Consider the following 15,459-nt stretch of genomic DNA (forward strand, 5'->3'; position numbering starts at 1 on the left):
CATATTATTATTCACAGAATGGTTCTTAGACTACATCCAGAATGTAGTTACTCTGAAGTACCCAAAATATCATAAAAATTAATGCCCAGCTATCTCTACCTACACAGAACCCTGTTCTGGTCATACACATTGTCTTAAATTCATATTCAAGTTGTTAATCAGTAAAATCTAAATAAACCATTGCCCTCCTCACCCGGTATAAATGCATTTCTCTCCCCAACATTTCTAAACATGTGAGGGAAGCAGCTATCCACCACATGTGGAAGAGCATGTCATAACTAATGACAAAGATGACCCACACTCAAAATGTACTGGTCACTGAAATTTAAATCTTTTCTTTAATAGGTTAATAAAAAGTGGGGTAAATGTCCAGAAGAGAAGGCACTCACTCTTCAATAACTTGTAATAAGTATTTGGAGCTTAATGACATCTAAAGAATAGTGCTATCCATGAACTTCTTCCTTAGAGTATCAGACTATCGGCAAGGTAAGTGTTTTATATCCTTTTTGACGTAAATGAAAAAGATTTCACAAAAGTAAATATATGTTTTAACATGATTTATATTCAGGATGCTGTTCCATAAGACAAAAAGATGAAGGTAGGAAGAACTGAAGGCTTCTCTTTAATCTTACCTACCACGCTGGATTTTTTTCCTCCTCTCCCTCCCCCAAGTGCCTAAAAATTGAAGTGATCAGAGTTGTAGGGGCTAAATTTGTAAAGGTTACTCCACTTGATGATAAATTAAATATAAATTTTTATATTTTGTGATGAGAATAACGCATAGGTGGATATCTTAAATCTGAAATGCTTTGCTTGATTTCCTCAAATCAATTGACCACTTTATTGCTTTCATGCTTTGGGGACATTTTGTAGATGGCAAGGTCTCATGGATGCTCCTTTAAATCAGATATTTAATTGTATGTGTACACTGTGTATATCAGAGCCAGCACATGTATACTCTAGGGTGTGTGTGTGTGTAATTCTTTGGAGAAAAAGGTGAAGAACTGGTCACTTGAAGACTGGGATAGTCATGACTAATTGGCAAGGAACCACCATAGTTCTGCTATAGCAGATTCCATAAGTATTGTTGCAAAACAAAACCAAAAAACTTTAAATTGCTTATTATTCTTTGTCTGACTGAAATAAAACCGCAATGCATAACTTCCTCAGTAATGGGTGAGAGGCACAATTGGATTGTGTAGGAGGTAGAGCCAGTAATGAATGACTGAAACCTGTATTTTAGACACTAAGCTATAGAGGTCTTCTTAGATCATGATTCTTAGAGAATTTCTCTCTGTCTCTCTGTCTCTCTACTCTCTTGTCTCTCACACACACACACATGCCCACACAGACTGGGTGAAGGCACGTGATACTGCCTGTTTTTAGTGTCTTTTTTCACCTCCGTTCACTCAGGAGAGCAGAGAAGCAAGGGCTAGAGGTGGCTGAAAGGGCAAGGATGGCGGTGGAACCCGGGAGGAGGCGCCGTGGTCCAGGTCATGGTCCGGGACAGCGTCCACCCAGGGGGAAGCAAAGCGGGTGGCATAGCACTCGCGGCACCCGGACCCTTCGTCCGGATGCAGGACGTGGTGCCCCCGCCATCCTGGCCCAGGCCCCTGGAGCGCTGTTGTGCGCGCAGTCCTCGCGGATGGCTGGCGTGAGAGCAAGTGGGGAGAGCCTGAGCAGAAAGGACTCCAGAGCAGGGGCGATTTAAAGCCCCGTTTTATTGGTCCTAGGGTGCGAGCAAAGCTGGCTCCGAACCGAGGGCTCTCCGAGTTGGGTGGCGCGGCCGGGATGCTGGGGACCCTTCGCGCTCAGACAGGGGCGCTTCTCCACCCTTGCGGCCCGCACGCCCCGGGCGCCAGGGACAGCTCCGCAACTGGAGGCCTGGAGGGAAGAGAGTAAACACCCGGCCCTCGGGGCGGCCCTCGGGGAATGATTGCAAAGGGAGACACGAAAAATAAATCAAACGAGAGAGCCGCCCCGCCCCCTCCCGGCGCGGTCTCCGCGGGCGGCGCCACCGGTCCTGCAGCCTCCCGCCGGGCCCGCGCCCCCCGCGTTCCTCGCGCCCCCGGCGCGCAGGGGGAGCCACAGCCTGGGCCAGGCGGTCCGAGACCGCGCCTCGGAGCGGGTCCCAGGAGCGCGCCTCGCCCTCCCGCCCCGCCCGGCCGGGCCCCTCGGGCGGGATAGAGCTCTGCTTTGCTCTTTTCGTTGGCCAAGCACAATTGTGTTATTGGAGATAATGAATTCAATCCCCATCAAAGGGCATTAGGCTCGCCCGGGCCCTGGAGTTGCTGATGCCTTTTTTTTTTTTTTTTTTTTTTTTTTTTTTAAACTAGGAATGAAAGGCTGTGGAGAAAAAAAAAAATTCTCTGGGGGAGCCTTTCCCCTGATCGCCGCTTTTGAAGTGAAGGGGCCCGGCCATTGTTGTTCACCTCGCGGCCCATACGGCTGAAGAAAGCCTGGGCTTTTGATGGGCTGAGAACCGCCTCAGCAATGAGCACCACGTCGGGCCGCGCGGCCTGCGGGCAGCATATGTCTCGGGGCGCCCGGGCACCGTCTGGCGGGCGGGGCGGCAGGCCCGGCGGGAAGGGGGCTCCGCCTCGGGATCGGCCTGGGAGGCAGGGACCAGACACCAGGCCGCACCCTGTAGCAGCGCCTCCCGGGGCCCCAAGGCCTCCGGCCCGAGGTCTCGGTTTCTCGCGCCCACTTCGTGGCTCCACGCAGGGGCTCCATCGTCTGTGGTTAATCAGTACTTGTGACCCGGAGCCCAGCCCTTTAGAGGTGAGGGTGGGGAAGGCAGGGGTCTCGCGAGCTCACCAGCCACGGTGGTTGGAAGTCTTTACTTTTAAACCACTGGAACCGAGCAGCTAAGGTGGCCGGCTTAGAGCTTGAGGAGTCTGAGAGGGCGGACCCCTCCGAGAGGGGCATCCGTGCCCACGCAGTTAAGATTTTTCGCCTGTGACTCCACCCGGCGCAGCGCGACCGGGCTCCGGGCGGGGGTGAGGGCACCAGCCGATGGTAGCAGTCCCTCAGCAGCACGCCGGCAGGGCAGTTTCTCCAGCGTGCGCGGCGTCCCGCCTCGCAGTTCTGAACCCAGGACAGAACATTAGCATCAGGTCACCTTTTCCAAAAACTTGGTGCACGCATTTAATTAAGTTTACTTTCCGTGCCCTCGGTATGAACTTTTCCCACCTCGATTCACATCCCGCGACGTCCCCCCCCCCACCGCACCCCGCCCTGCCTGCCCGCCCGCCAGCCCCAGGGCTCTCCGCTCTAAAGTCATCAGCCGGAGGGTCAGCTTTCGGTTCCCCGCCTGGTCCCCAACCCCCGCCACCCACCCCGCCCCCCAACTACCAAAAGATCCGGGTTACCCGCCCCATTAATACACTAGCCAGGCATAACAAAGGGAAGCGCGTGTCGGCAGAAGGCGGTGTGACTCCAGGCAAAGGTGAGGAAACCTGGCCGGTGCCCCGCACTGCGAGACGACTCAGTGCAGTTTGAGCTCTCGAATCGGCCTCCACCTAGGCAAAATCGGTGAAAGACGCACTGGACAGAGCTGATGTTGGGTTTGGCGTCTGCAGCCGGGCTATGGGAGTGAAGAAGCCCAAGGCTCCCAGGTGGGACTGGGAGCTGGGGGAACGTTCCAAACACGCACCCGTCACCTGCATCGGGCAGGGAAAATCACAGCTGAGTGTAGCGCTAGAGGGGAGCCTCCCTCCTCCCTCGTGCATAATGGGTCCTCTAGATTAAGTACATAAACGAAACAAACCACCACAAACCCCTTACATTTTTCTCATAAGTTGCTTATGTTTTATGTTTTAAAATAACCATTCTTTGGTGTGAGAGAAAACAAACAAACAAACAAACAAACAAAAACTGACCTGGGATATGATTAGACAAGCAGAGGAGTAACTAAAATTTGGGGAGAGAAGGGAAAGAAACGAAATGCCCGTTGATTACAATGTTCCCTATTTCCAAGCAGGTCTTTGGTGGTGGTGGTGGGGTTTTTTTTTGGTTTTTTGGTTTTTTGTTTGTTTGTTTGTTTGTTTTTGGCGGGAGGCGCGTATTTCCAGGTTGTTCTTCTGGGTTTCAGGGATTTTTCTTAAAAAGCCCCCGATGTAGTCTTGAGGAAAGAGGTAGAAAATCAACCCAAGGAAACATCACACTTAGAACACCCAGTCAGGCCTGCCCTAGTGCTGGTGGTCCTGAACTCCATCTTGATGTGACTTGACCAGCATCCCACCTGAATTCTGAAGTTCTCAACCACCTATTCCACTTAAGCCCTTTTCTTCCCAGATTTTGAGGCAGAATATTCTTCTTGTATACTCTACATTGAGTAGAACATAGAGAACCCCAAAATATCATGAAGTGGCATCTAGAAGGAGGGATGCTTCTCACTTTCTGGGACTACAAAGGGGAAGTTTATGCTCACCATGAGCTTTGCTCTTACACTGTGTAGTCACAGCTGACATAATTGGAGAAATGAGGAAGCTAGAAAAAAGAAAGGTAGCAAGTGAGGATTTCCCCCTTGTCAGATTTAAAAAAAAAATGCTTATAGTAGGAAAATGCATGCCTTTTACAAGTTAAAGTTGAAATGGATGGGTATTTTCCAGCTCCCTATTGCTTGCTAGAATGACGACTGGAGGGGGCAGTGGGAAGGTGAGTGCTGCAGTCTGAGCTGTCCAAAGTTCAATGAACCTAGCTTGACCCGGAGCTAAAAGAGAAACACCAATGAAACTATTATGGTCTTAAATGTAAGTATTTGGAAGAAGAAAACCAGAACATTGAAAGTAATCTGTTATCAAATGTTATTTGGATATACCAAATAGGATCAGTGGTAGAGTATAAAAGTTGCAGAAATAGCTGCTTTAAAAACAAAAACCAAAACTTATATCTCCCCAGATTCTATTTCTAAACGGTTAAGGTTGTAAAGTCTTCTAAGTTGTTTCATTTTATTACATTCTTACTCTCATGAGTTTCTATTGATGTTCATGATTCTGTTTGAGAAAATCTTATTTCTAAATTTCAGCATAATTTCATGACCTATTTATCCCAAGGTAGCTTACGAATAATCAACTTTTGCACGTAATTATCTTGAACTAATTAGACATTATCTTAAGTCCATTTAGTTGCAAAACACATTATACTACAATACAAATAAGCAATTAAGATTTGATTTTTGAAAAATTACTAAACATCTATTAAATAATTTAAGCAATTTTATCAATTTTATCTTTTCAATGAGAGTTTCCTCTTGACATATTGAGGTATCACATTAAAATACATTATAGCTAAATGTTCTACAATATTACTGCTAAATCAACAGAAAACCAATTGATCTTGAGGAAAGGTTAATTAATTTGGGCTACAGGTCTCCTACTTTTGTCTGCATTGAAAAGAATTTGTATTGATCGCAGAAAATTTTTGCAAAGAAACTTAGTAAGCATTTTTGTGGAATTGAGATCATTTTTAAAGTACTAAAACAACAAGATTTTTTAATATTATCACTCCAGGAATTCTTTTTTGCTATGGCTCATTCAAATCTGTTAGACTCCTGAGAAAAATAATGTTTTTTATGCTTTCAGTGAAAGAAGTCCAGTATTCTAGGCTTCAGGAAATGAAAACAGAAGTTAAGAACATTAATAGGATTGTTTGTTTAATCCCTCCTCCCTTAATAATGCTCACCAGTTTATTCTGCTATAAAGAGTTCACGAAGGGACAAATGGAAATTAAATTTTATCTGTGACGTAAACAGTGTAATAATCATCAGTAGAAAACAGACCGAGCTGCCTTTTACTTGGGAACACTTCTAACTTGTGTAGTTTCTGGTGAGCTTTCCCCCTAGCTGAGTCTAGGTATCTTCTCTTTTTATCAATTTAAAAAATGTGTCAGTCCCGGAACAAGGTGAAAGTTAACATGTGAAGTTCTCTTCCCCAGGAATTGACTCCCAAAACATTTTTCTTTTTTTTTTTTTTTGTTGTTTTTTTCTAAAAGTGCTCGGTAGTGGCGTCGTCACTGGATCGGAGAGCCTTGGAAGCTTTGCACTACAAGATCTGCAAGGAAGGTTTTTTCTTCTCCCCTCCCTCCTTCCCCATCCGGAGACCCCTCCCCCATCTCGAGGGAAAATCCTCAATGAAGCGAACCCGGTGGACCGCGGCTGAGCGGTCAGCATCCCCTTTTCGCCCTCATCTGCAGGAACGAGTGTCTGAGATGAAGATATAGAGAAATTTGAAGACGAAAAGGGGTGTGGGCGGGGGCCAGGTAAGGCGGCGCGCTCGAGGAGGGTCGTCGCAGCACTCCCTTGGAACCACAGATGTTTTCCTCCTGGCCCTGGGGCGCGGCGCCCCAGCCCCAGGCGTTGCGGCGTTTGTGTGTCCGGGTTTCCGAGGAAGGGATTACGCAGCGGGAGCCGCCGCGGCAACGCGGGCGTTGGGGCCGCGGGAGCGGTAAAGCGACGCCTGGCCTTCTTTGTTGACTTTTAGGTCTCGGGCTCGACAGAAGATTTATTCGCTAGGAGGGGAAAATGCCCAAACAATACAGAACTAACTGCACTTGTCACCCCGAGATGCCTGTGGTCCTGCTCTGTCCCTCTTCCCCGGCAACCGCCCGCCCGGGCCCCCGGGGGCGTCCTTCCTAACGCGCCGGGCGCAGGTCGCCCAGATGCGGCAGGACGCGCTCAAGGTGTCCGGAGGTGCTTTACTGCTCAGAGGTGGCAGAAAAGCGCGCGAGAAGCCCACGAAACCAGGTCCCTGCGACCCACCATGCTAGCTTTTCAGGCAGGTTTCCAAAGTGGCCTCTGCCAGCAACTTGCGGCGCCTCGCCCCCTGCAAGCCCAGAAAAAGTCTCAGCCAAGTAAGACAGAACGAGCTGAGGCCCACTTAAGCCTAATTGGTGGAGGCAAGACACTGAAATTGCTAATATGTTAGAGAGGCAAGGGAACATCACCGAGGGGAACGCAAAAGTTAGACGATATAGACTCAGTGGGGCTGGTAAAATTCCTCGGCCCAAACTCACGGCCTTATGTTACATTTGGAATTCGAATTTGCCAACGGGTTTGTTTACCCTGTATAGAAACATAAATAACTATTGAGATTGAAAGCTTTTTCCTCTCTTTGGGATTTTAATGTCTTCCCAAAAAGCTTCCAAATTAGATTTTTAAATTATTCAAACAAGTTATTTCCCTCTCCTCCTTTCATTAGCTGAAGGGGGGGGGGATTTCTGGATTTTTCTCAAGTGCTACATGCCACCCCTTCTCTCATCTGGGGAGGCAATTACGCGATAATTAAGGGACTCACACGGCTCTTTTTATCTTGTCCGCAGTGTGGAGTGGGGCGATCAAAGTAAAGGCTGGCCAAGTTCAAGCCCCAGCGAGGATGGAGTTCATACACAAGGGCTCAGGCAGGCTAGCCTCTGCTAGGACTGGTGTTGTTATTGTTGATGTCAATCCGAACAAGACTTACAAAGAAATAGGTGGACTGGAAAGTGAGCCTGCTATCAAAGGAGATTAATGATTTTGTGATCTCAAGCAACTGTAGGGGTGTGAAGTTGCATTTAAAAGCTTCTTAGAAGGCAAACAAATCATCAGCTTTAAGTTCTCAGGAATGGTATTTTTAGAAACAATATTTTAAAAAGTATCTTCACAAGATACAAAATAGCAGCTACCCTGAAATGTCCTGGTGGCACAAAGCTTCCCCTGCAGGAGTAATTTAACTAGATTCCTTGGCCCCTTCCAAAGCTACCAGGATGGTTAAGTTTTGTTTCTTTTTTAATGGGGGTGGGGGGGTCAGGATTCTCTGTTGTAGACAACTTAATTTTATCAGCCACATCTGATATTTTATTCTCACTGGAATACTTCTCAGATAAAGGAAAATTAGACATTAGGGAAGGGGAAATGTAGTTATATTAATAAATTTGATTTCATTGTGGACAGACTCAAAGGAAACAGAGAAGATTTAAGCTCATGTTAAAAAATTAAACACTACTGGGAGGGAATAATTAGTCTTAAAAATCTCAATTCTTAGTATATTAGATCAATTTATCTACCCACTTTTATTGGATTTCTTTGACTTCTTTTTACTAGCTTCCTGGTCGTTTAATAAACAAAACAATTTTGTTTTAGATCATTTTCCTTTCCGTCATTTATATTCGGTGCTGGACTTTGGAAAATATCATTTTCAGAATACTTACTTTGGATTTAATTGAGGAAAGTAACAAATATTTTTGTGTTAACATTTGATTTATTTAAAGTCCTTAACTGCAAATGATCAAGAACATATTCCACGGCTTAAAATTTTCATTTTCGTTATTTAAATCAAAATATTTTAATTACAATCACATTGATAAAATTAACATTTTTAATTTGTAATTTTAACCATCATTTAAAGCAATTTCAACTATAAAGAAAAAAAAGGAATAAACCATGCAATAAATTAACATTGAGAAAGCAAAGAAGAATAATGAAACCCGTCTGGCTATACTAACACCATGTCCAACTGTGAAAAGTGCATTAACACTGAATGAAACAAGCACACAATGGCAATAATTAAAATGGCCACAATCATTTAGATTTTGGAATTTCAGACCAAATTTTGAAATACCACTCCCTATAACTTATCTCTCCTCCAACATTGTAATATTCCTTTTTCCTGGAAAAATATTATTTAAATGGTACAGATACATAAAAGCTAATTTTATACATGTTATGTGACCTCAGAATGACATGACAATGGCACTCTGCAAAACAAGGAGCAGAGTTACTGAAGATGGCAATTCTTCTCAGGGTTGGCTATATGTGGGTGGAGAAGACAAGGGAGGAGGGTGTCTTTGTAACTTCTTGGTCAGGCAACTCTTGAAAATGTCCCATGTATATCACTAACCTATTGTTTCTACGTGTTATGCAAATATATGGAGGATGTCTACATAGTTGAGCATGTGCATAAATAAGTTTGTACATAATATATATGTATTTCATTTTAAGACATCTGCTATCTGAATGTATCAGAAATGGAAGCTGAATAACAAATGGCTCTGATGTTTATAATCAGTTTATGTTTTGCTGCATAACAGCAGTGTTGTCCTTCAAATACTTTTAATAGCCCCTAGTGTCAACTTGTTTCTTCACCCTTTCAGTTCTTATGGTTAAGAGTATTGCCATAGACCTGTAAACTTGTGGAGGGTCAGGTGATGGGGGGGGGGGGAGCACAAACAAATATTTTACAAGTCTGACCATCTTTCTTTCTTTTTCTTTCTTTAAATAAACCCTGCACAGACTAGGACGTGTCTGGAGGGAAAGAGGGAAGAAAGGGAAAGGAATAAGGAAGTAGGAGGATTTTATATATACATTTGTAGATTGTTAAACTTTGCAGGAAAAAATTTTGTTGGTTTGGGATTGGTTTTCTCTGTAATAATATACACAAGGCATTTCAAATACAATAACAAAGTAACAGTCCTTTGCACTGGGGAAAAGATTGTGCACACACACAAAAAATGAAATAAAAATAGCTGGGATTTTATTATGCTGTTGTCGGCTTGGTATGTGTGGTTTTGTTTGCTGTTGATTTTTCTCTTTCCCTCTGTCTGTCTGTCTGTCTCTCTCTCTCTCTTGCTACCAGCATGGCCATGCCAGACAAACCCCCAGTCCCAGGGAGCTAGGAAGTGTTTAGGACGGGTCTGGAATACACACCTTGGTAGTAGGCCGGCTCCAGGGCTGAGGGCTCGATGGGGCTCCTGGTCGCCACCGACGCGCTGCCGAGGGGAAGGCTGGCGGGCAACGCAGCACCATAGGGCGAGTACTGTAGTGCTTGCTCATATGCCTTGAAGTCCAGCTTGTGCTGCTGCTCCGAGGAGGACATGAGGTTGTTGATGGAGAAAGGGTGGTTGAAAGAGTAATGGGGGTCCCCTTTCAGGTGCAGCTGGGACTCGTGGGGTGCCAGGCCGTGCGCTGGGTGGGAGGGGGGCACAGATACCAGCGCCCCGGGCCCCGAGCTGATCGGGGGCGCAGCCGAGGAGGATGGCGTCTTCAACTCCGAGGCGCCCCCTGTCGCCGTCGCCCCGCTGTGGTCCAGAGTCTGGGGGCTGGCAGCCGGCCCGGGGGCCGGCGCGCCCTCTAGCTGGCCTGCCTTCCCGTGCACGCCCCGATGAAGGGGCGAGTTGGCACTGGGGTTGGCGGCGCTCGAGGGGTCCTTGCGGCTCTCAGGACCGCCCTTGGCGCCGCCGCCGCCACCCCCGCTGCCGCCCCCGGCCCCCGGCTGCTTCTCACACTTGAAGCGCTTCTGGCGGCGCAAGTAACAACCGTTCTCAAACATGTTGCCGGAGTCCGGGTGCAGCGTCCAGTAGGAGCCCTTGCCCGGCTTGTCCGGGGAGCGCGCCACTTTGACGAAGCAGTCGTTGAAGGAGAGCGAGTGCCGGATGGAGTTCTGCCAGCGCTGCTGATTCTGCCGGTAATAGGGGAAGAGGTCCATGATCCACTGGTAGATCTCGCTTAGCGTGAGCATCTTGCTGGGCGCCTGCTGGATGGCCATGGTGATGAGCGAGATGTAGGAATAGGGCGGCTTAGCGTGCGGGTAGCTGCGCTTGAAAGTCTTGGCGTCGCCGCCGCCCCCGGCGCGGCTGCGGCCCAGGTTGGACGGCGCGTACGCCATGGGGCTCATGCACGGGTTCATGGCAGCCGCGTAGGGTCCCAGGCCGTTCATGGAGGCCGCGGGCTGCGCGCCCATGGCGCCCATGCCTCCCGGGCTCAGCGTCGTTCCCATGGCCGTCACGCCCGCCGCCGTCATGCTGTTCATGGCGCCCGCGGAGCCGCCCGGCATGCCAGCCACGGCGCCCGGGCTCAGGCCGGCGCCCAGGCCCGGGTTTGCGTAGGACATGTTGAACGAAGCTGGGGTCATGTTGCCGCTCGTGGTCATGGTGTTCATGGTCATGTAGGTGTTCATGGAGTTCATAGAGCCCAGGCCCGAGTTCATGTTGCTGACGGGGACGGAGGAGTAGGCCTGGAGCGGAGACAGCGAGGAAAGAGGCCCCGGAGGGCGGGGTTAGTAGTGGGAGCGGGCGGCCTACCGCCGGGGGCAAAGCCGGAGACGTGCGGGGAGCATTTCTGCAAAGCGCAGGACCCCCCACCCCGGGCAAACCGTCAGGCGCCCTCCCTAGAAAGAGTAAAGAAATGTCTTGCACAGCAGGGAAAAACTCTTATCGCGGCAGGCCTGAAAGACAAGCGCTCACAGAAAATATGTCCCCAGGAAGATGTGTAATCGCCTTACATGCCAGGCTCAGGGGCCGACTTCTAGGGCCCCTCCATCGCCTTCTGCCTCCACGCCAGTTGGTATTCCAGTCTCCACCCCAGATTACCCTCAGCAAAGTCATTTTAGTTAAAAGGAGGTAAACTCCGAAAATAGAATTATTCTCTGACTTTGCTTATTCACCCCACCTTACGGGGTGCAGTGGTGTCGTCCCCCGGGGCGGGCAACAGAACACTAGCTCTGTGCCTAGCTCACCTAAGCCTGCCAGGCCGGGCTGACCACACAGTAGCCTCGGCTATGCAGGGTGGCTGTTAATTAAACTTTTCCTGATAGAACTAATCATTCGTGGCCACATGACCATCCGTTTCTCAACAACTGGCTTTACCGCCTTAGTTTTCCCCCAAATGGTGACTTTTCGTTATTATGTTTAGAACGAGTGTTTTCCATCTACTTGTAGTACCTGTAATATTAAAAGCGACAGAAACTCAGAAGTTTAGTAAGTCTTTGGAAAAAAAAAAACCCTAAAAATAGATGGGGGGGGGGTAGGAGGGAGTGCATAATAATATCAATGCACTACACTTAACTTTAACTTGACTTTACATGTACATCTCTTTAAACCATTCAGGAAGTTGCACTAATTTCGTTATTTCCAGCCCCATAACATTTGAAAATTTTGGTGACTCAATTTGTCAAAATGATCTATTTTGTTTTCCCATACTGATATGTTGCCATGATTATTTCAAAGCTTTGCTTTAAAATCCCCCTTTAAATTTTCAAAATCAAAGTCTACTTATTTTCTCCCAATGCTATTTGTTTCCCAATTCTCAGCTTCAACCTGTAAGAAAGTTCTTTCTATAGGGGACTTCATTAACTAGTGGGTTGAGATGTCTGCATCCGAATTAAGCCCGAGGAAGAGTTCTGAGCTCACTTTTAAATTATCAGAAGAAAACCCTTATCAATAGCAATTTGGGAATGCCATATGTATGTTAAAATCATAGAGTCTGGAAAAATAAAAACATTTCTGATAGTTTAACAAAAGTAATGTCTGATTTTTTTCAGCAGTAGGTACAATTTCATTTGAAAAATTAAAAGGTGTACAAATTTAACTAGGCACACTCTGCTATGGTATGCAAATAAATTCAAGCTAAGTTTGTGAATATATAAATACATAAATTTAAGAAATTAATTACCATCCAAATATTTCCAGATTCTATATTTTTCTGTTCATGTCTTAAAGTATTTCTTTCTTTCTCTCCCCCCCCCTTTTTTTTTGTCGTCCTCTCTCCAAGATTATAGATAATTGTTTTTAGTAATGGTGAACTTTTGGAGGCTAATTGCCAGCTGTTTCAAGAGAAATACTTTTAGTAGGTGGTGGTCCCGCCGGTACCTGGTTTTCCTCACAATCCCTTTGTGCACATTGTAAAATAAACCACACGAACGTGCCACCAAGGGGACAATGAGGAGAAACAGGTTCTCTGTTCGGGGTGCTGGAGGAAAAGTCAGTTCGCACCAGCGCCACCCAGCGGTTTTAGAGTAAAATGAGCCGACTTCTCCCCAAACAGGGCTTTTAAAGAAGTTTTCTAAAATTTCGGAATCGATTCATTATTAAGACGCTCAACTCAACGGCAGCGTGCTTTCATCTGAAGACATCTGAGAATTCATCCGTGGGAGGAAGAGGCCGCCCTGCTGGAGAACTCTGCCTTTATCCTAGAGTTACCTCCAACTCTTGCCGGCGCCCGCCCGCCAACCCGCGGCACCCCGGGCCTGGTTCCGGCTCCCGCTCTCCGCAGAGAAGAGGCAAGCGCTTTCCAGAGCGGGTGCCTTCAAAGGCCAGAGTTTCCTAAAACCCTCTGGCCCGCTCCAAGCGCCGAACGCCGGGATCCAGCCTCCCCCGCGGGGCAGCGGATCGGTCTCCAAGGCCCGGCCAAGGCCTGTCCGGGAACACCTCGGGTGGACCCGCAGCGATGGCACGGAGAAGGCGCCCCCAGCCCGCCAGCCGCCCCCAGCCCGCCAGCCGCCCGCCTCTTCAGGCCTTCCCCGGCAGGGGCTCCGGGAGGGTCCCACCTGCTGCCCACTTCTCACCTCCTGTGTGTCCGCGTAGTAGCTGTTCCAGTCGCTGCTCTCATGCCCTTCCATCTTCACAGTCCCTAACATCCTGGAGCAACCCTGCCCGATGCAACCATCCAGCCCTGTGCTAAGCGACGGTCGGCCGCGCGGCGCAGGGCTGGGGGGCGGGGAGTCGAGCAGCTGCAGTCACCCGAGCGCCCGCGCCAGCCCAACACCACCCTAGCAAGGAGGAAGCCAAGCGCTGCGGGGCGCGGCGTGCGCAGCGGAGGCGGCGCGGCGGGCGGGGGCAGGCGGCGGCCGCGGAGCGCGGCGCCCGGGAGCGCCTCCGCGGGAAGTGAGCGGGCGGCCTCTGCGAGACGAGTGCAGTTGAGCTGATGTGGATCTTACGTCGCTCGAGTGCCCACCTCCTCGTCCTCTCCCCATTTGTCGGCCGCACAAAGACGCTCGCACCTACAAAGCCCGAGGTGCACCTGCGAGGCGGCCGCCCGCCAGTCCAGCCGCCGCGCCTCCCGCCCAGCCGCGCTGCCGCCGCGCGCCCCCTGCGCCCCCTCCCGCCGAGCCCCCTCCCTCAAACCCGGCCCTCACTTTGTTTGCAAAGCAGCGTAATTGGTTTAAGCCCGGAGCCTGGGGGAAGAGGGAAATGGGATGGGGGGGGGTAACCCCTTTGGAAGAGGAAAAAAGAAAAATAGGCGGGGCCGGGCAAGCTAACTAGAGTTCTGGATAGGAACGGCTCAGCCGGAGAAGGGCTGGGGGCGGTGGCGTTGGATGCCGGCTCGCGGGGCCGTGCCAGCTAAATAACCCCAGAGTCCCTTCCCAGGGGGACCCACCGTCTTCCGGGGGCCGCCGGCCGCAGTCCCATCCCCTGCCTCTCCTGCTCTTCTGCCCGCTTCCAGCTCCCACAGTACTGATTACTGACCCAAAGTTCAACCCCGGGAGACTGGAGAATACAGATGATCCCCCTTCCCCGACTTCAGACTTGAAAAAAGGAGAAAGCCCCAATTTTACCCCTTCACTAGAAACTCGGCCATCTGAGTCAACCTGCCGAGTGACGTTAGGCCTATCTGGGCTCCTGGCTAGCAGACTGGAGACGCTGCCACGAAACCCGTACCTGCGGCTAAGAGCAGGTGAGTCACAGCACCGTTTTATATCTTTATGACATAACTTTTTTTTTTTTTTTTCCGCCTCGGTCCGCTCTACTTCCCTTGTCATCTGTAGCGATCATAAAGAGGAAGAGGCTGAGAACAGATGTCTGTGTGATAGGGCAGGCGCACCCGAGTCGGGCCGTCCTCCTCTATCCAGCTCCTCCTCCTGCCCCCCTTCCGCAGCCCCGGGGACTGAGCTGGAGGCGACCGTCTGGTTTCTGATAGGGAAAGGTCAGGGGGAGGGGACATCTCCCTAAACGCGCGCGTTAACTGGGAGATCATGAACACAGGCGCGGGAATGCGTCTGCTCGGCTAGAGAGGTGCCAGGCTGAAGCCAGGGATGGTCTGTGGCGGGGCTTGATCCCATCTCTCACCTGGAGGGGCCAAGCTAGCACCGCAGGCGCTTGCTTGGTTCCTAATGGATCCTGGGCATTGGTGGGAAGTTCTCCCCAAAGCAAAGCCTCTTGGCTTCTGTGAGGTCCTGGGTAGTGAGTGCCCCAAATCACTTTTGTTGGAGAAGGACCAACTAAAGTGATTGATAAGCGCTGAGCTGGTGATAGGTTGTGGGGTGGTGTGAGTTTTCCAAGTATATTTCTGAGTGTATGAATGTGTGTGAGCTTCTAAATGAGTGTGGCCATGTCTGTTTCTAAGTGTGTGGGTGACCATGTGTGTGTCCTACCCTAGGTAGAATCCACTAGTTTTCCTGAAGCAATAACAAAATAAAATCTTTCTAAAATGACTAAAAATCTGCCAAATATTCTTGTTTGGCAAAGTTTTAAGCATGTTATTAATCTCATATTAAGCAATGTGTTTTAACTTGTCTTTAAGATACCTTTTTCCCTCTGTACTTTGTTCTTTTAAATCTTTCTTCCTTGAAATCTGGCAACAGAATCACGTAAAATCCTCGAACCAAACAAATCTCTTAAGTCAGGAGAGCCCAAAAGGGTGAAGATGTGAAGTTAAGGAAATAAAAAAGATAAAAGCGTTGGATTACAATTCCTTTTTTTTTTTTTTTT

General features: G+C 48.9%; 1 protein-coding gene and 1 long non-coding RNA gene across 6 annotated transcripts in view; one reads left to right on the forward strand and one right to left on the reverse strand.

Annotated features, from left to right (window-relative positions):
• LOC106003810 overlaps window positions 1-9,512 on the forward strand; it is a 27,151-nt gene extending 17,639 nt beyond the window's left edge. The window contains exons 4-6 of one of the 4 annotated variants that reach the window (XR_001176515.2): window positions 346-486; window positions 2,337-4,754; window positions 5,995-9,512. This is a non-coding gene — a long non-coding RNA (uncharacterized LOC106003810). Of the gene's footprint in view, window positions 1-345; window positions 487-2,336 lie in introns of all 4 variants that reach the window. The other 3 variants (XR_006602820.1, XR_001176514.2, XR_006602819.1) reach the window with 3 other exon arrangements.
• FOXA1 (forkhead box A1) lies at window positions 8,218-13,610 on the reverse strand. 2 transcript variants are annotated; one of them, XM_004773313.3, is made up of 2 exons: window positions 13,317-13,610; window positions 8,218-10,988 (listed from the first exon to the last, which is right to left on the reverse strand). In XM_004773313.3, the coding sequence occupies exons 1-2, from the start codon at window positions 13,386-13,388 to the stop codon at window positions 9,648-9,650; spliced, it is 1,413 nt and encodes a 470-aa protein (XP_004773370.1). In that variant the 5' UTR covers window positions 13,389-13,610; the 3' UTR covers window positions 8,218-9,647. The 2 variants fall into 2 exon arrangements, with proteins under 2 accessions (XP_004773370.1, XP_004773371.1); XM_004773314.3 differs by lacking the exon at window positions 13,317-13,610 and adding an exon at window positions 11,256-12,503.
• Between the last annotated feature and the right edge of the window lie 1,849 nt (window positions 13,611-15,459).

This window comes from Mustela putorius, unplaced genomic scaffold (assembly GCF_011764305.1).
Source record: "Mustela putorius furo isolate JIRA1106 unplaced genomic scaffold, ASM1176430v1.1 tig00003898_pilon_pilon_pilon, whole genome shotgun sequence".
Classification (NCBI taxonomy): domain Eukaryota; kingdom Metazoa; phylum Chordata; class Mammalia; order Carnivora; family Mustelidae; genus Mustela; species Mustela putorius.

Coding starts and splice junctions, on each gene's coding strand:
- FOXA1 (XM_004773313.3), bottom strand. CDS start 13,388: ATGTTAGGGACTGTGAAGATGGAAGGGCATGAGAGCAGCGACTGGAAC. Junction 10,989..13,316: donor ACTACGCGGACACACAGGAG/GTGAGAAGTGGG, acceptor TCTCCGCTCCAG/GCCTACTCCTCCGTCCCCGT.